Here is a 23381-nt window from a genome sequence, read left to right as displayed (position 1 = left end):
TTTCTCTGAGATGGGATTATGTGCAATGTGGGTACATTTTCCTTTCATAGAGTCACATCTTTCTGTATTGTACACACTGTTTAAAAGAGGGAACAAATTGAATTTCACCATGAAAAAACCATAAGCTATGGAAGCACCGAACAACAATGGAGAGTGATTGACAGTCATCCAAGATCACAACTTTGAGTTTTTAAAAAATTAGAAACCAAAAAAATCTACATGCCTGTGCTTTCTGGGAAGAGAAAAAAAAAAAAGAAAGAAAACTACATGCTCCAACACCAAAGAAAGTCATTTTTTAATTACTTGATCTTGAGTTTTGAATTCTTAACCAAGTCACACAGACTTAAACAGGCTGATAGTTGGAGGAGGAAATGAACAGGCTCTCCCTATCAGATGTAAATTCCAACGCTTAGCCAAGAATCCAGGTGGTAAAATACTGACTCTATTTAAATCAAGCCAAAGTGATGCCTTCCGTGGCCACATTACATAAGCAATAGGCTCCACTGCTGCACACATCTGGTCAGAATAAAGGCCCTCTAAGACCTTCAACACAATTAATTCAATATTTTCCTGACAGTTCAAAATGCCACGACAACTGGCAGACAACCATCTTAAATCATCACGGAAAAGTCAGACATATGGCTAAGTATATTTAATACGCTTTAAAAATAAGCCACAGATTTTTGAGCCAACAAGATCTTAGGCAAGAATTTTTCTTATTTATTTAAAAGTTATGCCTACTCGTTACCTCAAAAGATTTCGATTCAAAGGTGATTGCTTGAGTACCTAGAGAGGGCAGAGATTACAAAGAGACATAAAACAGGGATGCTGCCTTCAAGACTGTGAGAAACACGTAACCCAGTCAGTGCAGGAAACAGACAAGCAAACCTGCGTTCAAGACACTATTGTGACTCTTGAAATCATGATGTGCATGGGGGAAGACAGAGCACAGAGGAGGAAAGAATCAACAGTGTTGGTGATGGAGATCTGGGAAAAGAGAAGGCAAACAAGCAGAATTGCCAGAAACTCCGTCGTAGCAGCACCCTCTGTGTTCTGACCAATGAACACTTTGCAAATCCATTTTATTATTATTAATTCTGGGACTCTTTTTGGGGATAGGTGAGGTTACCAGGCATGGTTTGCTATCTCAGACAGCAATGGTACAGCTTAACAGAGGTCAAACACACTTCTAGTGTGGAAAAACCTAGGATGAGAATTTTGGAACCAGGCAGATCTGAGCTTGAATCTCCCTTGTGTAAGCTACCTGCAGACCAGGATAAATTACCTGAGCTCTCAAGCTACTTTTCTCATAGCTAAAATGAGAAATGACATCATCCACCCAGGCAAAACCCTAACCGGGGTCTCAGAGATGTGGCAGAAGATCAATATATAGTAATTATGATGCTCAGTTTACTGCTTCTAATTCAGATTCTCAGTCTCAACCATGAAACTACACCTGAGAGAAGAGCTTCTGGACTCAGTCTCTGGGCCCTCTGGGGCTCGATCTCTCTCTGCGATGGTTGTTGCTGTCCAGTCACTAAGCACGCCAGGTTCCTCTGGCCTCCACTATCTCCTGGAGTTTGCTCAAATTCATGTCCACTGAGTTGGTGACCCTATCTAACCGTCTCATCCTCTGGCATCCCCCTCTCCTCCTGCCTTCAATCTCTCCCAGCATCAGGGTCTTTTCCAACGAGACAGCTCTTCGCATCAGGTGGACATACTGTGCACTGTAAGATGTTTAGTTACATCTCTGAGCTCTGCTCTCTAAATGCCACTTAGCACTGACCCATCCTGAGTTGAGACAACCAACAACATCTCCAGACATGGCCAGATGTCCCTTGGGGATCAAAATCATCTTCAGTTGAAAAACCACTTCTTCAGAGGATGGATTGTTGGGTCTTTGTTGATGGGTCTTCATTTCTGAACTGAAAATTATCATGGCTGCTATTAAGTAGGTAAGGACTACATACCGTACATGCCAAGCAGAGGATAAAGTGTTTTGCATATGTTTTCTCATTTAATCTTCACAACCACCCCTATGAGGTAGGCATTATTCTCATTTTCAACTGGGACAACTGACGTTCTGGGAGGTTAACATGCCTGTGGTTCTTCAGCTGGAGTCAGACCCAACCAGGCTGACTTCAAAAGCTTGTAACACCAAGTCCCACTGCCTCTCCAGCCTTTCTTGATTCAGGAACCCAGGTATGGTGCCAGGAAGGCCAGAGGACCTCAGGGTCAAGCTCTTAAGGATCACTTTCGCTGGTACTGCCCTACCCAGGACCCCCAGGAAACTGGGAGAGGATCCATCCTTCCTACACCTTCCTGAACCAGGGTCCTGAGGACACTCATTAGAATTAATTCTTCACCAGTGACAACACGGAAGCAATTCAGGCAGAGATCCAGAGGTTTCCTTCTTCTTTGTCTGTACTAATCCAGTCTCAGCCTTTTTAAATAGTGGTATCTGAATCAGGCAAAAAAAAAAAAAATGAGGGCTTTTCTAGACTTGAAAAGCTCTCTAGGGAACTGTGTACCACAATTGCTATCTCTCAAGAGATCCTTTCTTCTCCCGCATGTGCTTTCCAACAGGGAACATTCAAACAATAACAGAAGCCGGTATTTTGTGAGCACTTACCACGTGCCAGGCCCTGGGCCGTGTGGTTTACCTCAATCTCCTAATTTGATCCCTCCATCAGCCTCAGGTAGTAGGTATTATTATCCCCATTTTCAGAAGGGGAAATCCTGGCACAATGAGGTAGAGTATCTTGCCCTAAGACACACAGGTATTACATTGAAAAGCCTGACTTCTAACCCAGGCCAGACTGAGTCCAAAACCTGCCAATCTACAACACACCGATAAATGCATACAGTCCTGTTAACACTGTATATGGCAATAACTGCGAAACATGGCTTATAATCAGGGCATAATGGCCTTTTAATTGCACCATCATGCCACTGTCCATAAAGAGAGCTTCGAGTCTCTCCTCACAATGGACTGAAAGATTAGCCTTGTTGTGGAAAACATAACTGCATCCCATTAAAGTCACACACTAATGCCTCCTCTGGCAGTAAGAACAGGGCTGACACCTTAGCCGGGAGGATGTAATTCTCTTACATAACTCATTCTCACCACACTGCAGATGGAACGGGAAAAGTCTATACACACAACTGACGGTGCCCAGAACATCTCCACCATCCACTGAAGGGTGAGAGAGTGTGCAAAGTTATCTGGCACACTCAGCACGGTGCTGGTCTAAATCCCTAAAATGAAGACCTGCAAGGCTCCCTGTCTTCAAGGTTACTCTGAAATCAATCAGTGAAGCTCTATTTAGCCCAAGTTATAGACAGCAAAAGTTAAATCAAGTTTAATGCAGTTTATCACAAAGTACCTACATTTTCAGAGACTCAAATATCAGAATTTTCAGAGGCAACCAAGCTCAGAGAGAATTCTTCTAGCTCTAAAGTGGACAGTGGACACTCAAGAAATGCTTGAGTGATTACTATGCATTAGGCACCATTCTTGGTATCAGGGATGCAACAGGAAACAGATCCACAACCAGCCTACCGTCTTGGAGCTTATATTTGAGAGAGACAAAGTAATGAACTTAGTCATTTTTAAATACTCAACATATTATAAAGTAAAATAGAGCAGAGGACGGGAATGGGGAATGACAAGACAAGTGGGAAAGATTTGAAGTTTATGAGGGAGTAAGCCTCCCAGGTGACCAGGTGGGGACCATCAGGCCACAGCCAGGGAGACAGAGGACAAGTCACAGGCCAGGTTGTTGGGAGCTGGGGGGTCTTGTGAGTCACCAGGAGGATTTCAGTTTTTACTCAAGATAGGACTAGAGAAACAACTGTGTTATAGATTAGCCATTCTTTAATTATTTAGCTATAAAAAGAGATTACTATTTAATCATAAGAGTCATTGTTCAAATTCCATCTTCTCGGTTTGCTCTGTGCTTTCAGAAAGGATAACATCTAGAATACACTGGACCCTCCACAGACTACTCCACCTTAAAGCAAAAGTCAGCATTACTTGCTTGTCCTTGACATCCATGACGGTTCAGCTGTGAAAAACACCAAAACAAATTCCCCAGACATACTACATGGATGTTGACATCCACAGGAGCGCAGTAGAGCAAAGCTCCAGTGTTTGCCAAGGATTTTTCAAGGTTATAGATCTCACATATGAGCTCCATGAAGACAGGCAGGAAGGCAGTAACCTCCTTTTTTTAGGATATGAATGTCAGCCCTTAACGAATTTGACAGCCTTTATTCAGAGTGTATACAAAAATCAGTATATTCTGTTACACGTATATACAAACTTAAGGAAGGGACCACTAACATCAGAGACTGGTGTTTTGCATTAAATAATCATCGTTTATAAAGCAACATCCTTCATGTAAACCCTGTGGTAAGGAGATGTCAGAATGTTTTCCCTTATAAACCACTTAATTCCCCTTGGTGGATGTCATCAATTCTGCCATCCGAAACTAGCTGGGTAATGAATGCCAACAAATGCAGTGAGCCCACTGTATGCCAAGGCATCATAAAAGTTATTCTATTTTTAAATAACACGGCCATTGGCAAAGAGTAGCCACCAGAAACAATGGACATGTTGGGTTCACTGTCCTTGCATTATTTTTTGTAAAAGCTGTAGAATGTTCCACAGTAAAACCTAAATATCTCCTTCAGAGAGTGGTCTTTTGGCACCACGAACAAAAACAGATTGGTTTTTGAAAGTTTAAGTTACAAAAAAAAAAAAAAGACATAAACACAAAGCTCAGTTTAAGAGCAAGAGAGGAAAAAAGTCAGGCTGTTTTCCGCAGCAAAGATCCGATTTGCTCTTGGCTGGAAAAACTGTACCCAGGGACAAGGCTACAAGAAGACAGAGGTAAAGTGTCATTCTTCTGGATGCTGACATAGACCAGGTCCCACATAAACAAAAAACAGGACAGCTCCTCATCATCCTGTTGAGTGAACATCTGAAATTTCACCTCTTAACCCCCACCTAGAGTCCACAGGCAGAAACACTTAAGTATAATTCATGCAGCCTTGTCAGTTATTTATTTATTTATAGCTCAGTATAAATTATTAGACAGAGAACCAGCTGATCAGAATGCCTAGTGATGAGAAAATGAACATATTAGGATCCAAACTGAGAAGAAATCAAAGAGGAATAGAGAGAAAAAGAGGAAACATGTTGTGGATGGCCTGATCTACATTCACCATCCTAATAAGCAGCAGCAAGAGAAAATCCATTCATGCAGCCAACAAATTTTAGCGAGCACCTGTGGAAACAGTGACAGATTTTATCTTCTTGGGCTCCAAAATCACTGCACATGGTGACTGCACCCATGACATTAAAAGACGCTTGCTCCTTGGAAGTAGAGCTATGCCAAACCTAGACAGCATACTGAAAAGAAACATTCCTTTGCCCACAAAGGTCTGTCTAGTCAAAGCTATGGTTTTTCCAGGAGTCATGTATGGATGTTAGAGTTGGACTATAAAGAAAACTGAGCACTGAAGAACTGATGCTTTTGAACTGTGGTGTTGGAGAAGACTCTTGAGAGTCCCTTGGACTGCAAGGAGATCCAACCAGTCCATCCTAAAAGGAATCATTCCTGGGTGTTCTTTGGAAGGACTGATGCTAAAGCTGAAACTCCAGTACTTTGGTCACCTCATGCTAAGAGTTGACTCATTGGAAAAGACTCTGACGCTGGGAGGGACTGGGGGCAGGAGGAGAAGGGGATGACCGAGGACGAGATGGCTGGATGGCATCATGGACTCGATGGACGTGAGTCTGAGTGAACTCCGGGAGTTGGTGATGGACAGGGAGGCCTGGCGTGCTGCGATTCATGGGGTCGCAAAGAGTCGGACACGACTGAGCGACTGTACTGAATTGATGACTTGCCAGGTACTAATTTTGGAAAACCGAGGCATGAACACGTGAGATAAACTTCTTATTTTCATGAACCTTACATTCCAGTGGGAAGAGAGACAGACAATATAAAAGCAACAAAAGAAGATAATGTGAAATTATATCAAGGCTATGAAGACACAAACCAAAATGGGGAGATGGCATGTCATCCAGGGAGCTCTCTTATATGGGGATCAGTGTGAACACTGGGGCCACCTCAGACTGGCTCTGGAGAACCAATTACATCCATCTCTTTGCAACTCCAGTGATGCAACAAATCAGTGTCTCCCTGCCACCAGAGCCAGTTGTTAAGCCTTTAGGAGCACACCACCAGATGAGGAGGTCTTTCTGAAGAGACACTAAATAGACAAGTCAATCTTGTGACCATCTTGGGTGGGGTGGGGGAGGAAGCAAGCCCAGAGATCCCAAAAGCAGAATTCACAGGAAACCAAGCAAGATAAAGCACTGTTTTAAAACAAGAACAGAATTATTTTGTTAAAATGTTGTAATACATTCCAATTGGTCAAAATAAACACGCAATGTCAAAACAAAACTCAAAAAAGCACAAAGAGCTATATTAAATTGTGTAATGGTCCTAAGTCCCTCATTACAGCGAGGGGAAGGGTCTGGTGGTGGTGTTGTGGTTTTTAAATTGTGTCTTATTTATTGTCTCCATTCTGTCTGTAAAAAAAAAAGTGGAAGGACAGTTTTGGTTCCTGGGTAATTTGCAAAACCACAAAATTCACTTACAAAAATATGTAAGCGTGACCTATAATATTACCAGTTTGGGAAACTACAATCACACCCTTTTAAACTTTTGGAGTCTGGGTTATTCAGGGAATCTTGGCATTTTATGAATGCAAAGGAACTGAAGGGGCATATCCACTTATTTTAGGTATAAAGAAAGGTCCAAATAGGTAACATACTGGCGATAACAGCACTAGTCACCTAGCTTGTTCACGATTATCTGTTTCATTTGATGCCATATTTGTTTTCTTCTGTTTTTTTCAGCTTCACTGTGCAGTATATGGTATTTCAGTTCCTCAACCAGGGATCAAACACATGCCCTCTGCATTGGAAGCACAGAGTCTTAACATCTAGACTACCAGGGAAGTTCAACGCCATATTTCCAATGTCACTCTATATCCTAGGACAGTGGTGCTCAAAATTGAGCATGCATCAGAATCACATGAGGACTTGTTCAAAACACCCACAGGCTCCACGCTCCTGAGTTTAGGTATCTGTAGGGCTGGGGTAAGGGCCAGGAATCTGCACATATAACCAGTTCCCTGGTGATGTCAATGCCACTAGTCTGGGGACCCTACTTGAAATTCACTGACCCAAGAACTGGAAGCATGGGTTTTGCAACCTAACACAGCTGAGTTCCAGCTCCACTTCAGCCACTTGGATGACCCTTGGAAAAGCCACCCAAACCCTCTGGACTTCAGTCTCTGACACATAAGTCCAGCTGGGAGGAATAAAGAAATGCCCATATAGCTCTAGCTCAGCCAAGAGTAAGGCCTTTTAGAAGCAAGTGCTCAAAAAATACTAGTTACATCCCAATACAGAAACGTTTCCTTAATCATCATGGCTCCCCATTATCTGCTATTCCACTTCCTGTGATTTCAGTTACCTACCGTCAACCCCAGTCTGAACATATTAAACAGAAAATCCCACAAATACACAATTCACACGTTTTAAATTGTGCACCAAGTAACATGATGAAAGTTCCCACCTTCCTGCTCTGTCCTGCCCAGGACATGAATCATCCCTTTGTCCAGGGTATCCTGCCCATTAGTCACTTAGAAGTCCCATTATCAAATCAACTGTCCAGGTATAGCAGTTCTTGTATTCAAGTGACCCTTACTGTGCTCAATAATGGCCCGAAAGCACAAGAGGAGAGATGCTGGTAGTTCAGATCTGCCAAAGAGAAGCCATAAAGTACTTCCTTGAAGTGAAAAGGTGCAAGTTCTCAACTTAAAATCATATGCTGTGGGGACTTCCCTGGTTAAGACTGCACTTCTACCCCAGAGGGCAAGGTTTTGATCCCTGATCCGGGAACTAAGATCCCATATGCCACAGGGCACAACCAAAAAAAATCATTAAGCTGTGGATACTAAGATCTACAGTAAGAATGAATTTTCTATCTGTAAAATCATGAAGAAGGAAAAAAGAAATACATGCTAGTTTTGCTTTCATACTTAAAATTGCAAAGTTGCAGCTGCAGTACATAATAAATGCTTTGATATTAATAAGATAGAAAAGGCATTAAATTTGTACAGTAAGGTATTTTTAGAGGCCACAGTCACATACCTTTTATTACACTATACAGTTACAATTTGTTCTATTTTCTCGTGTTGTTGTTAATCTCTCACTGTGCCTAAGCTGGAATGTACCATTTGAAAATACTTCACTTTTCTCCTTTCTCAACATACACTAGAATAGTTAAAGTTCAAAAGATAGATAAGATCAAAGATCGGAAAAGATATGGCAGAACTGGAACATTTATAGCAGCTTTATTCATAATTGGTGAAAGAAAAAACAGTCCAAATGTCCATTGAGAAATAAAAATATAAACAATCTGGTATATGTATGCAATGTAATGCTACTCTACAATACAAAACAACCATGATACACACAATATGAAATCTCCAAAATATTTTGTTGAGGGAAAAAACCCAGACACAAAAGAGTGCATAGAGCATTATTTCATTGATATGAATTTCAATGACAGACAAGACTAACCAAAGTGAGAGAAATCAAACAGTCAATGCCTCTGGAAGAGGTGGAGGGAGCTGACTGGAAAAGTATAGGAGGGAAATTTCTGAGGAAACGCTCTGTGTCTTGATCTGGGTGAAGCAGACATGAGCATATACATTTGTCAAAACCCATCAAACTATATACTTAAGATCTGTGCATTTTACTACAGGTAAATATAAGCCTATAGTATATATAGTACATGTATATATATCTTATTATATATATGAAGTGATCTATTTTATATAGCATATATATGTAAATTTCTTAAGGCACTTTTGTGACAAAAAACTGTCATCCCTCATTTCAAATAAACCAACCCCAACCAAGTAGATCCATTTAGCTTGATTCTTTCACAGACCAGAAATTCTTTCCTATTTCATATACCATTTACAACAGACTAATTTGGTCTGTGCAACTTTCCAGAGAGCTGCCGTGAAATAGAGCAGAATTCTCTCCCAGAAGAGGACCATGACATTTCCATAAGAGTGACCCATGGCCCTGGGAGTAGCGAGTTTAAGGTGGAGACAACTCAAAAGTATTATTTTCCTTTACCAAGTAGGAGCCTATTTAATATGATTAAAACACAGTAATGAAAACACAAGAAGAACAATTTTGTCGTATAATTTCAATCATATTCTCAATATGAAAGAGAAGGCTGGTGATGGTGAAGCCTGGATGGGAGGGGAGTCTGGGGGAGAATGGATACACATATATATGTATGACTGAGTCCCTTCCCTGTTTACCTAAAACTACCACAACACTGTTAAGTCAGCTATATTTCAATACAAAATAAAAAGTTACAAGCTACCAAAAGAAAAGAGAGAGAGAGAAGGCTGGTGAAATGCTTTCCAGTGCCTTCCTTCTTTAATGAAGATGTTAGAAGAGCTGCCTGCGCCTGGGTAATCATGACAGGAAATAGTAGCTTTCACATTGTGGTGGATTTGAAGCCATTCAAATGTCCCCATCCGTAACTTTATCCCACTAAAAGAAGAACAAGTAGATCTGCATACACACACATGCACACACACTTTCTATGAGCATTCTTGCATAGCACAGAGTAATTCCAGGTGAAAGGAAATAAGATGGGGATACACTAGCTTCCTTCAAACACAGAGGCCTCTGATTCCAAACACCCTTGGTTACCTCATTGACCTTTCCAAGGTTTCACGATGATGCAACACTGGGACAAAGCCTCCCAATCTTTGGTAACTGGTAGAGGGAGGCTCTGCCACCTATAGTATCTCGCACACTGAGAATGAGCTCCCATCGATCAATTAGACACTAGTAAAACGCTCCCTGCCCCCATAATCTCCAGGATAGTCAGGAACTCATGCCCATCCTCTACCAGCCATGTCTTCAAGATGCCCTTGCATGGTGACCCACAGCCGATCCCATCAAATGCTATGACGCAGTATTTTCTCTACAGTTGTATCAAGTCCTAGTAATGCAGGAACCTGAATTATGGTGTTTACCTCATAATTCAGATTCCTGACACTAAAAAAGCCCGAGTCAGACATGACTTAGAGACTGAACAACAACAAAGTCCTCTAGGAACCCTTCTCTGATCATACAACTGGAAGTTAGTTCCTAGTTTCCTAAATGCTAATGTTCATTTTTTTAAGTATCATATACATCGCACTTTAAGATCCTGTTTGTACATAGGCATTATTTTCTTCGTGAGACTGGACGCTCCTAGAGATTGAGGACTGTTTTGTAAACTTCATTTTATCTCTAGCATTGCCAGCTCAGTACATAGCACATAAGTGTCTCAAAATGTTTGGTGATATATGGAGTAAGCAGAACCTGTTTTAATGGAGTAATGGTAATACACTGGTTTATTATCATTCTATACCTAATAACAAATAAAGTGCTAAAATATTTTTTTTTAAAGCTAAACTTAAAAGCTAGACATAGAAATAAATAACTGCCCCAACTTCACTTGAAACATAACAATAATAGCTGGTCTTTACTGAGCACTTATTATGTGTCAGGCACTATTCTGCACCCTTTATAAGTTTATGTAATACAAAACAGCCAGTTTACAGATAACGGGAGACATATTTCCAGGTGAGACAAGGTGTTGGACCTTAAGCAAAGCTGAGGTGGTGTGCAGTCAATGAGGCATATTCTCTCCTTTCAATGAGCTTACCACCTTGTATGGAAAGAAGGGAAGGGATCTAACGCATAGTTCAGAATAAGCAGAAAACTGACAAGACACACATTTAGGAGAGTCCAGAGGAACGCTGATTTCTTCATCCTGGCAGGGTGCCTGAAGGCTTCTTGGAGGAGGTGTGCAAGCAGATAATGAGGACACAAATGGAAGGAGATTTCCATAACTGTCAGTCCCTCAGCTCCCAAAGCTACCAAAAGGCCCGTCTCTTCTCCCTGTCCCCCTCCTCCACTTCATCTGGAACAGGCCTGTTTCCAAAAGAGGACTAGCTCAGCCTAGCCCTCCTTTCCTCTGACACAGTCCTCCAGCTGCTGCTTGCCCTTTCAAGCACGCAGGCACATGTGTGAACTTTTCACCAGGGCTCAACCAGGGAAGAACCTGCATCACGGTGCTTGGTCATACAAGGGACCCCTTTAAGGGAATCCATTCCTTCTCTACTTCTCTACTCAGGGACAGCCCTGAGCCTATACCAAACTAAGATGCAAGGGACTCCCCGCAACCAGCAGCCATATCACTCCTCTCCAAGCTTCCCAGAGGTGAATTTGCTTCCACTCCCTTCTCTTAAGTGCACCCCTCAGGTCTCCCACACTCATCCTCTTCCTCCTTGGTGGTTAAGGCTCTGCAGCAAGGATTTTCAAACCCTCACTCTTGGCATCTGTGTGACCTTGGGCAAGTAACTGAACCAATATCAGTAAATGAAACAATGTCAGTCCCAGCTTCCTTATCGGTAACATAAGGGGGTTTAGAAGAAACACTCGCTCTCAGAATTGTTGTGCATCAGAACAAAAGAGTGCAAGGAAAGCATTTTACATAGAACCTGACACATAATAAGTGAATAAGAAACAGCAGCTATAATCATCTTCACAGGGATGATGACGATGGTTGCAGTGATGGGGATGGTGGTGATGTTGGTGGCAGTATAAACTCGGGCTTGAATGGCGCTGAAATACCCTCTCTATTCTCTCCCCCCACGCCACCCAAAAGTCTGGGGCCAGGCCACACGGGTTGAGACACATGCGTCATCCAGCTGTGGGGTGAATGCAAGATCTTCAAGCTGCAAGCTTTAGGACTGAAAGGTGGTGATGCCCTAGCCCACCTGGCCGGTCACGGGGTGATGCTGATTTTTTGATTAAGGATGTCCAACAATCAAAGACCCTCACCTCCTTCATACCCATTCTCTAGGTCTGAAAACAAATAAGAGATCAAAGAACACAGTAGCTGCGCCCGCTGCAACACTCGCCCAGGGAGCCAGGAGAGCGTCCACTTTGCCCCTGCCTCAGTTCCCCAACTCTCCTCCCGGTGCAGGCAAGCCACTGCTGCGCTTGGTTGCAGAGATAACAGGTTAGCAAACCGGGCCAGGGAAAAATCTCTGCGCTTCCCCGAGCTAACCCAAGCCCCTCTTCCCAACGCAGGTGGGCAAGCAACCCACAGCCTCTCAACAACTTGGTGTATTTCACCATCACTGGGCACACGGCCTCAACATCGCCCCTACGCCGCGTTCGCAGAAGAAAAGCGGGAAATCGGAAGGGGGGCGGGGGGGAGACTTCTCAGGCCGGTTCTTTTCTGGGGGCGCCTCCAGGAGGCGCGGCCCGACTTACCTTGTCTGACGGCTTTGAAGGTGACGGCCTCCTTGCAGCTGTCGATGACTCCCAGTACGTCATAGCGGGGCAAGCCGGACACCCGGATCCCCTGCACCTCCAGTAGCAACTCGCCCTCGCTCAGCCGAGGGCCCTCGCCGCCGCCGGGAAGCCCCGCCGCTTCGGTAGCCGTCACCGCTCCGACATACGGAAACTCTCCGTTCTCCGCGCCCCCCAGCACCGTCACCCCCAGCTCTCCCTGGGGTCCCCGTTTTACGGTGCATTCGTGAACCCTGCTAGTCCAGTGGTTCTTCTTCTGGATCACTTTCGACATGATGAGTTACACCCCTACTACGCCCGCCAAAAAAAATAATGATAAAATGAGAGACAGGTGCCCCCCACAGCACAAGCCCCCAAGCCCCTGCTGGTTCATGGGAGAGACATCTCCCCCCACAAACAACGCAGCGGGAGAGAGAAACTTGGCAGCCTCGCTCCCTTGCACACACTCGCTCACTCAAGCCATCATAAAACAAACTTTCTGGGCTTCCCCGCGAGCCCTGCACAGGCGCCCGCGAGCTTTGTTTGCATTCCGGTGCTTCTCGGTCCACGTTCCGGCGCCCGACCGTGCTCTCTGGGACCAGAGTCCACTCTGCGCAGCTTGGATTATTTTTTTTTTTCCTTCCTTTCTTTCTTGCCTCTTAGAAATGCGGTGTCTCCTCTTTGCCTCCCGCCTGGGTCGCCTTTCCTCGCTGGCGGGCAGTTTCTGAGGGTGAGGGAAGCCCTTCTAGGCAGTTGCTGGGAGCCCTGGAGACGCGGTAGCTGAGCGGGGGCGGGGGGGACAGGAGGGAAGTGCCTGCGTCCCCTTTAAGCAGATACAAAGGCTCGGCTTGTTTTGTTACAGTTCATTCTATTCCGCGCCGCCGAGCGCAGCGGCCGGCAAGAGGAGACGCGCGCGCATGCGCCCCGCGACCGCCTGCCGGCCGGCCCGCCCCACCCCGCCTTCCCGAAGTGAGAGATTCCAATGTGCTTCCCGTTGGGTCCTAAGTCCGACTTCTCCAGGATCAGCCACTTTTCTCCCCCTTCACACACCCTTCTCATTCCTACTTTTATTTCAGTGCTCACGACTCTGCATAGCCCCTTCGGGGGTCTGGGAGAGGAGGAAGTGTTTTACTCCAACTGACTGCAACTTAAAAACATGGGCAATCTGCTTGGGTATTTTAAAACCATTTCAAACAGGTGGGGGTTGGGGAGGCGCACACTCACCCTCGCGCTCACACTCACGCACACACGCACGCACACACGCCGGCCTAAGCTTCCTTACCGCCCTCGGCCAGTGGCTGGCCACGCTGTCCGTCACCCAGCCCACCCCCCGCCGCAGTTCCCTCTAATACCCTGACCCCAACCCAGAGGAGTGCGCCTGCCCGGCTTCCCCCCAACCTGCACTGTGAGGGCGGGTTCTGGTCTTTGAGTAGGGTGTGCCCCAGCCTCTGCGACCCTGGGGAGGGGGGGCCGTGGTGGTCCCCCAAATGGGATCCGTCACACGCCCACACACGTATACACACACTTATCTGCATCCTTAAACTTTAGGGCCAACTTTTCTGGACGCAGATAAAGTATAAGGCGAGGGAAAGAAGCCTAAAAGCAAGAGAGGCTTGGGGTCTTCAACCGAAAAGGGTCTAGCTCTTTAAAACTGGCGGCCAGAGACCTCTGGAACCAGGCGTCTGTCCTGGACTCAAGTTCCTGGCTAAGCTGGGCAGCCTTTGGACCCGCCCCGGGGCCAGGAGATAAGGATCACTCCTGGGTCTGGGATCTGCACCCAAGTCCTGGCGCCCGCGGGGGCGTGGGCGCGGCAGCCACCTCTCGGAATTCACAGCCTGGAGTTGCTGTTGCCTCGGGCACCGCCCGAGGGCGGGGGTAGAGCCAGCTAATGTCCCTGCTAGGTTTCGGAACGTGCTCGGGGGCTGCGGACAGAAAGAATATCCTGCACCGGCAAGGCTACCCTCCCTAAATACTCCCCAATCGGCCTGGGCGATAGTCTCCTAAACATTTTCTTTTCCTCAGTGATTTATAACTTATTTATCCATCTTGGGTCACAAGAGAGATTTCAAGTGCTAAATAAGGGAGGTGAGTGTAAAGGATTCCGAAAGGACGGGGTGCCGCAGAGGTCACGGTTGAGAGCTGGGCTCTGAGGTTTAGGTTCTCACCGGTCCAGTGTCCGTGTGATCTTGACCAAGCGCTGGGACCCCTCAGACCCTGAGTTTCTTAAGTAAGTGTAACAATACCTGACAAGATTCTTGGGAGTATTACGGGGATATATAATAAAAGCTTACTAGTAGTAATACTAGTAGTAATTTGAAAACAGGAATCATTCGGGGTTTCAAGTTACATGGTAATTCCTCTTCTTCTCGCTAAAACTTAAAATATATAGGCATACATTTAAATATTTTAAAGCACTGCTTATAGGGCACTTTTCTAAGCCAATAAAAATAAGAGAAGAACATTGCTACTTCTCTCTTGAGATCTCCAAAACTGAAAAATCCTATTGCCTTCTAGTATTTGTAAAAGAAGAAAGTGACCAGTTTTCCATGGCTCTTCTTGATAAGGGAAACCATCTTCAGCCTCTTTTCTCAGAAGATATCCATTTGTCTCCAGCTTGACTGGATCAAAATGAATGAGAAATTAAAAAGCTTCAGCCCCAAAACAAAATAAAGATCCACCCAGTCAGAATCTTAAGGATAGGCTCTATCATCTGGATGTTTAAGGTTGCCTTTACATGCATGGTGCTAGTACACAACACTGAGGACCAGAAGTCAGCTTGATTCCTGAGCTCACAGACACTTTTAGGGTAAGAATCTATGTCCACATCTCCTTGGACAGCATATACTCCAGGAAGGCAGTGGAGTTTGGCAGTTTGGTTTACTGATGTCCCAGTAAACCCAGTTCTTAGAACAGTATCTGGTATCTTGTTAATGTTCAAGTGTTCAGTGAGTGAACCCTCTTCCCAAATGCACGGTTTTGCATACCACCTTAAGAGTGAAATCACAGATTACCCTACAGATCATTGGTGAGCTTGACCTATATTTCCCACCTCCCACACTCCATATTTTATAACTATGGGTGCCTACTTATGAGGAATTCTCCCACTTGCCTCTAATCAGCGGTCACCTACTTAGAGGATTCCGAACAATAGACAAGATCAAGTGGTTGGCAGTTACTGGCAGCAGCACCGTTTTCCCTCTCCAGGGTTCCACATGACCCTGAAGCAGAGAAGAGGAATGGACTTGGAATTTAGCCTACTTCAGATTCTAGGTATGGAATAACCCCCCCAAAAAAGAAGGGAAAAGTGAGGGCACAGACAGCAGGGTAGAGAGAGGTGTAGAGAGACATATTAAAATCCAGGAATTTAAAAAGAAGTAATTTGAATTTTCAAAACAGCTAAGACTGCCAATTTCCAGACATTAAGTTTATGATGTTCCCAAACTCTCTGTCTCTCCTCTGAACCTTTCTGTTTGTTCTGTTTCTCCTGGTTCAGTTCCTGTGTCCCAGATTGGAAGGAGCTTTGGGGCAGAAATCATATTTATTCTACCCGGAACTTAGAATCCTCAGCACCTAAACCCATGCCTCGAGGTGAGTATGCACATACATACTTGATGAATGAATGTGTGAATGCATGGGTGAAGTGTGACCTTAAACTATGTAGTATGTGACCTTTAGCATGAAACCCATTTAAATTCCCTAGCCTTTCAGTGGTTAGTTAGGACTATACATTTCTGTTGCAGGGGGCGTGAGTTCCCCGTGGCATGGCCAAAAAATTAAGTAAGTAAAATTAAAAAAAAAAAACATGAAACCCATTTAGATTTTGTGGCTAAAACTGATATTTATAGATTGTTTTCTTAAGAGTTTATAGCTATCTTGAAGTAGATTTTTCTTGAATATATATAAAGAAGAACCCTGTATTCTGGCTTCCCTCACTTACATTATGACTTTGACAATACATTCTAGTGGGGGAAATAATGCCATAAAATACCTAACTTTGAGGTTTACCATGTATGCCAGGAGAGTTATGTGCATTATTTTATTTAATCACTATAACAATTGTGTGAGGTAGGTATGGCCTTGATTTTGTATGAGTGACTTTTATTTTAAAGGAAAGTAAAGCTAGATAAGTAAAGAAATTTGCTCAAGAGCCTGGAAATGATAGAGCTAGGATATGAATGCAGAGGCCTGAACCAAGGCCCACATTCAGAACTACAGCCCTATGGGAGGGGTGGGATGTGGCCATCCACCATGTAGCATATTTGGGTACCAGCGTATTTTGGCTCCAGTATCCACCACATAGTGTGTGCATATCAGTTAAGACACTCTCCTATCTCTTCCTTTTAAACTGAAAGAACACAGTGTTCCACTCTGGAATCCAATCAGCAATCCTCCTTCTGTGGGCTCTGAAGATCAAATAATTTGCTGGAATGTAAAGAGGATTAATTTGCAAACATTTCTGAAGTGTCTAGAGATCTATGGGCTCTGGTACAGGTGACATGCCAATATACTGTTACTGCAGAAGCAGTTCAACAACGAAATCTTAATAAACGTGATTAAGAAGTAAACTGCAAAAACGATGGTCTTATTTTCCTATAGCTAGTTCCACTCAAAGGAAGACGCAAATCCACAAATGTAAAATTGTGCATTTCTTTCTTCCAAAGACATTTCTTTTCAAAGGTTTCTAGTTGTGAGTAAAGAAAGCATTACTTCAATCTAAAGTGGTAACTTACCTCCTTTTTCTGAAAATGTGAAGACAGGAGATAAGTTGGTTGACTGTGAGGCAAAAGAGGACATATAAATTGGTTATCTTTCAGTTTCTGAAGAATGTCATCAAGAAGTATATATTATAGATATCAAGGTAAATGCTTCATATTCAATAAGGTAACTAACTCCAAACTGGTAATTTAGAGCAGATCAACAAAGACAGTTAAAACCCTTATTTCAGATAGAGGGAAACAGATAGTGAGGACCACTTTCTGAGTCATCTCCTGGGGGCACTTTTACGATTCACTTGATAACATGTTCTTTTCCTCACAGGGAGGCAGACAGGTTTTTTTCTGACCACAGGACCCCCTAGTCCTTTCAGCTAGGGAAGAAAAAATAAAATGTTAATTCTCATGATCTTCCAAGCAATCGCATGTGAACTATTATTTTCATATCCTAGAGGAAGGACTCCAGGAAGAGAGTTTAATCCTGGCTAATGTTCTAGTTCACTTCCATGGGAAAAAGTTAATACTGGTAACTGGAAGATTTGAAATTTCAATGTTGACTGTGAGGAACCAAGAGAAACCCAAGAATTTATTATGGGAATCTCTCCTAAAATTTCCCAAATATTCAGCTATACTGTAGCATATCATCCTGCATGATTCCACTGAAACTATACCTGGTGACAGTAAATTTCCTTATGAACAGGATATTTGCAATTTTCTTCATAATAGATATTTGTATCTCTTTTATCTCCCACCAACTCTATGAAAATTAGTAATTGGAACATGGTAGATGCTTAAATAATAATTTGATTAGTGAAGGTATTCATTCTGTGTATGTCTTCTTCTTATATATTTTAACAATTTTTATTGCACTGAAGCAGAACTGAATGAAAGAAGAGGAAATTACACATTGAAATCAAGGATGCAATATGGGCACTTTAAAAAATACCCCATAGTATAAATTATTGCTGAACAACTTTAAAAATAGATAAATAAAAAGGCAGAATTAAATAATTCAAGATTGTATTGCCTACTTTTATATTTGGGTTTATCTCCTCCTGGACTTTGGCCAATACAAATATACACACATTGACACAATCTACTTTCTTTAGTTGTCTCTCTCCTCATTTAGGATTTATAGTTAGTTTATGGAATAAAATAATCCTTTATACCTTTTATTGTGTGTGTGTGTGTTTGTGTGCTCAGTTGCTCAGTTGTGTCCAACTCTTTGAGACCCCATGGACTGTAGCCCACCAGGCTCCTCTGTCCATGGGATTTCCCAGGCAAGAATACTGGAGTGGGTTGCCATGTCCTCTTCCAGGGGATCTTCCCAACCCAGGGACTGAATCTGCCTCTCCAGCATTGGCAGGTAAATTCTTTACCACTGTGCCACCTGGTAAGCCCCTTATCTTTTATTACTCACCAATATATCCTCAAATTTCTATTTGTTAAATATAAACCTATATCTATCACTTTTATCAGCTCAATAATATTCCATTCTTTAAATGTTCCAAAATTTATTAAAATAATGCCCTATTCATGATCATTTAGGGTTCTACATGAAACTAAAGTAATTATTTGTATTAGGATGTTTTGGTTGCCAGGGACAGAAACTTAGTTGAACTAACAGGAATAAAAGGAAATGTATTAATCCATTATAACTGGCAAGACTAGAGATGAAACTAGTTTTCAGCAAGCCTAGATTAAGAGGCTCAATCAATGCTGTCAGCTTTATCCCTCCATCTCTTGGTTCTTTTTTCCTTAGTTGCCCTCATCCTCTCATACTACATATGGACTGACCTTCTTCCAAAATCCAGGAAAGACAACCACGTGCATCTAGGTTTAGTAATCCCAAAAGAAAGATTTTCACTAACAGATGCGAAAAGCAATGAGAGAAATTTCATTCTGTATTAAAGCTTTCAGTTTCAATTGTGGAGCGTATAGATGGGGTTTGTATACTTTTCACCAGCTTTGAGAATAAACACAAGTAAGTCACAAACATGACTGGCTACCTAATCAAGCCTGGCAGTGTGTGTGTAGACTTGAGACTCAGGGAACGGTCATTAAGGTACGTTTCTCTACAAGCTCCTATCGTGGTTGCCTCTTACGCAGTTAACTAAGAGTTCCAAGAATACAAATACAGTGGGAGTTTGATTTCAATCAAAGCTGCAGTGGTTGGCCCACACATTGGTAGCTATTTTGAATAAACTCTGAAGCTGGCAGTAGTGCAGGATTGTACCCTTTACAAAGGAAGCCAGTCAAGTGTTATACTTATTTAATACAGATGGTTTGTTAAACTATTTACATAACATCAATTTCAAATATTCTGAAGTGAGTCTTAAGTTTTTCTGAAGCTAAACCAAAAAATAGAAAGTTAAATATTTTAAGATGATCCGTGACAGTTGGTAGATTGTTAGATTGTTTTCATTCATTTGTTCCTTCAACAAATGCTGATTAAATACTTATTTTGTCAATTTGCACTAGACACTGATGGCATAGAACTGAAAGACTCACTAGGCTTTGTTATTGGTTTGTTTTTTTTTTTTGGCTGGAGGAAGGTTACCTCCTAATTGGATTCACAGACAAAAAAAACAAGTTCAACTGTGTTGGGTAAGTTCAATGACAAGGAGCTAGGGTCATCTTGGTAGACATCTCTTTAGGAAAATTATAATTTGCAAACATGGCTTCAGAAATTAAAGGTGCAGTTTTTAGAACTTCTTGCCTCCTCTACCTATAATTTATTTTAATAGTATTTTTAATAAGTGAAAGAGAATGTCCAGTTTTATGATCACATTATGATACTTGAGGATATGTTTCATGGAACCATTCACTGAGTTCCCAGACGGTTACAGTTAAATATAGTGTGAATATGTGCTTCCATAAAGGACAACTCTGTCTTGCCACAAAATGATCCAGCAAACGCTAGGTGGAGTTTTGGAAAATGACTCAGCAATCTGGAATCTGAGCAGCCTTGCTCCTTGAACTGTACTATCTTTGGAAAATTGTTCCCTATAAAATCTTGTAGCCAGATGAATGAGGACCCCCAAAGATGCAGTACTCACTTTCCAGATTTAGCGCATTCCTAGAATTTTAAGCTCATTTTTATGGACTGTTGCCCAGGTGAGGGGGGCTTAGCCAAGCCAGGAACAGTTATGAGCACCATCCCCCAGGAAGTCAGTTCCCAAATTTGGAGTGCTTGTATTCTGAACATTCCTGACAATACTGGCTGAGAAATTCAGCTTGCCTAAGTTTGGGTACCCCAAGGATTTTACATGCAGCAGAGAACTACTGAATTAAGCTTAGTGTTGGAAGACATTGCAGTTTTAATTATTAAGTTAGCCCCCTGCTTTAGTGAATGCACAAGTTGGCATATGTTTGGGAATGTTTCTGTTTCCAAACTCACAGCAACTGCATTTTTAAAATGTTTGACCTTGATCTTGTGACCTTTCCTCTAGAATCCTGAGAGTCCTGGGAACAGTCACAGCTGAGTGATGGGAGCAAAACTAGACAGATAGCAATTCTCTTTTTCTTTTGTTTATTTATTTGCTTACATCTTAGGCTACTTTGTTTTAAACTAGACCCAACTTCCCTTCCAGTTATTAATTTTTTTAAAATCTATCCTCTTGGTATGACATTACACTTTGAATTGATACCACTAAAACCTAAAACTAGTAAAGCTATGTGACCCACCTGCTAAGGCAAGCTGGCATTTTGACACTGCTCTCCAGAGAGCTGAGACTGTTCTCTAGATTAATGTTTTCAAATTCTATGATTGCTGTTTAGAATAAGAAACAGCACATAAACATATATAAACACACACACATATATATGATTGAAACAGAAATTTCAGGAAACCGTATTTATCCTTTCTGCATATGATATACTATGCCTTGGGTTATGGCCCACAGCCATATTTCTTAACCTTTCCCTGGATTACCTACAAGCTAAGAATGGTTTTATGTTTTTCAGTGGTTAAAAAGCAAACAAACAAATTATAATGAGAGACATTTACAATATGTCACGTGCTCTTCTGAGCCTTTGCATTTATTGACTTGTTAAATCTTTAGTGGTTAACATATTTTGAGGGAGTGCTCAGTGTGCAGGATGCCTTGGTAAGTGCTTTCCCAGGTAGCCCTAATGGTGAAGAACATGCCTGCAATGAGAGGGGCCTGGGTTCGGAACATCCCCTGGAGAAGGGCATGGCAACCCACTCCAATATTCTTGCCTGGAGAATTCCATGGACAGAGAGCCTGGCAAGCTAGTCCATGGAGTCACAAAGAGTCAGACATGACTAAGCGACCAAAATTTTCTCTTTCACTCTATGAGGCAGGGGATATTAGTAGTCACACTTAATAGATGACAAAACAGAGGCTATATCACTTGCACAGGATTACACATCTAGGAAGTGGTAATTAGGATTTAACCCTAGGTTTCTCTGCTTCCAAACTTTTGGTTCTTAATACTATTGATGTTTTCAGCTTCTTGACCATAGCTTGACACATAATATGGACCCAATGTATATTTGAAGAATGAATGAATACATGTATGAATTAATGAAGGATGCAGAGATAGATTGATGGTATCCCATAGACCCTGACCAACTATGAGAACACAGATAAATTAGGTGATTGCTTGGTGCTTTAAAAAGCAACCAACCAAACAAACAAACAAAGTAAATCCCATGAGGGATTAATGATTATTAAGTGCTAAATACTTCAAGTGGGCTTTCCTGGTGGCTCAGCAGTAAAGAAACACACCTGCATTGAAGGAGATGCAGGAAACTGAAGTTCGATCCTTGGGTCAGAAAGAACACCTGGAAAAGGAAATGGTAATCTATTGCAATATTCTTGCCTGGAAAATCCCATGGACAGAGGAGCCTGGCGGGCTACAGTCACAAGAGTCTGAAATGACTTAGCAATTAAACTACCACCACCAACAACTACTTTATGTAATTGCTTTCAGTGTCTTTACTCAGTTAACCCTCATAAGGGCACTATGAGTTAGATGCTATCCCTGTTTTACAGAAGGAAGGACTGAGGTCCAGAGAGGTTAAGTACATTACCTAAGATGGTGCGACTAGTATAGTTAGATCTGGTGTGACTAAGACAGATGATCTTCTTAATTACAATGCTATGTACTTCCATTTATTAATTTCCAATATCACGGTAATACCTACCCCTATAATTTTGTAACCAAAATAGACAATGTATCAGAACCTTCATTAATAACTATAATATTTTTCAATGACATATTTCTCTACCAAAAAGTTAAAAACTCAAGGTAGAAGAAGTAGAGAAGGCAGAGAAATGCCTTCCAGTACATCTGATATGGAAATTGTTATTAAAATGTTGTGTTATATTTTTTGCAAATGTTCTGTAAATCTAAAATTATTCTAGAATAAATTTTTTAAGAACACGATGAAGCACATGAAAAAATGTCTAATTTCATTAGTTGTTAGAGAAATGCAAACCAAAACCCCAGTGAGATACTACTATACCTCCACTAGGATGGGTACACTTTTTTTTTAATGGAAGATAACAAGTGTTGGTGCAGATGCAAAGAAATTAGAACACTTCTGCATTTTTGCTGGAACTATAAAATGATGCATACACTATAAAACAGTTTGATGGCTCTTCAATAAGCTAAATGTTGAATTACTGTATCACCCAGCAATTAAATTCCTAGATGTATATCCATATATGCAAAAGGATTGAACACAGACGTACAAACAAAAACTTGTATGTGGATGTTCATAGCGGCAGTTGTCACAATAGCCAAAGATGGCAATAACCCAAAAATCCATCAAAAATTATGTTAAAGAATATGTAGCTTTCCATACAGTAGAACAGTATTCAGCTGTAAAATGGAACAAAGGACTGACATATGTTATGAGGGAGTGCTAGTTAATGATCATGGGATTTTCTTCTGGGATGATGAAAATGTTCTAGAACTAAATAATGGTGATAGCTGCACAGTACTTTGAATGTACTAAATGCTACTGAATTGTACACTTTAAAATGGATAAGATAGGGAATCCCCTGGCAGTCCAGTAGTTGGGCTTGGCACTTTCACTGCAGTGGCCCAGGTTCAATCCCTGGTCCCAAAAGCCATATGTCAATAATAATAGTAATAAAATAGCAAACTTTATGTTCAGTGAATTTTACCTCAATTTAAAAGCTCACTGGGATACCATTTTTAAAAGGTAG

The 23381-nt window shown here is 42.2% G+C and overlaps 1 protein-coding gene and 1 long non-coding RNA gene across 24 annotated transcripts in view; one reads left to right on the top strand and one right to left on the bottom strand.

Annotated features, from left to right (window-relative positions):
* MAGI1 (membrane associated guanylate kinase, WW and PDZ domain containing 1) overlaps positions 1 to 13365 on the bottom strand; it is a 653852-nt gene extending 640487 nt beyond the window's left edge. For all 23 annotated transcript variants that reach the window (XM_027958195.3, XM_027958187.3, XM_027958189.3 and 20 more), the window contains exon 1: positions 12449 to 13365. In XM_027958195.3, the coding sequence (XP_027813996.1) occupies positions 12449 to 12761 (313 nt within the window). In that variant the 5' untranslated portion in view covers positions 12762 to 13365. The remainder of the gene's footprint in view (positions 1 to 12448) is intronic.
* A 97-nt stretch (positions 13366 to 13462) lies between these two features.
* Positions 13463 to 17031, top strand: LOC132658178 (uncharacterized). Its single transcript, XR_009597421.1, has 3 exons — positions 13463 to 14693; positions 15960 to 16054; positions 16819 to 17031. It is a non-coding gene; the product is annotated as an uncharacterized LOC132658178 (long non-coding RNA).
* Positions 17032 to 23381: the final 6350 nt, after the last annotated feature.

This window comes from Ovis aries, chromosome 19 (genome assembly GCF_016772045.2).
Source record: "Ovis aries strain OAR_USU_Benz2616 breed Rambouillet chromosome 19, ARS-UI_Ramb_v3.0, whole genome shotgun sequence".
Taxonomy (NCBI): domain Eukaryota; kingdom Metazoa; phylum Chordata; class Mammalia; order Artiodactyla; family Bovidae; genus Ovis; species Ovis aries.
Note: the sequence above shows the minus strand (reverse complement) of the source record. Positions and strands in the feature narration are given on the sequence as shown.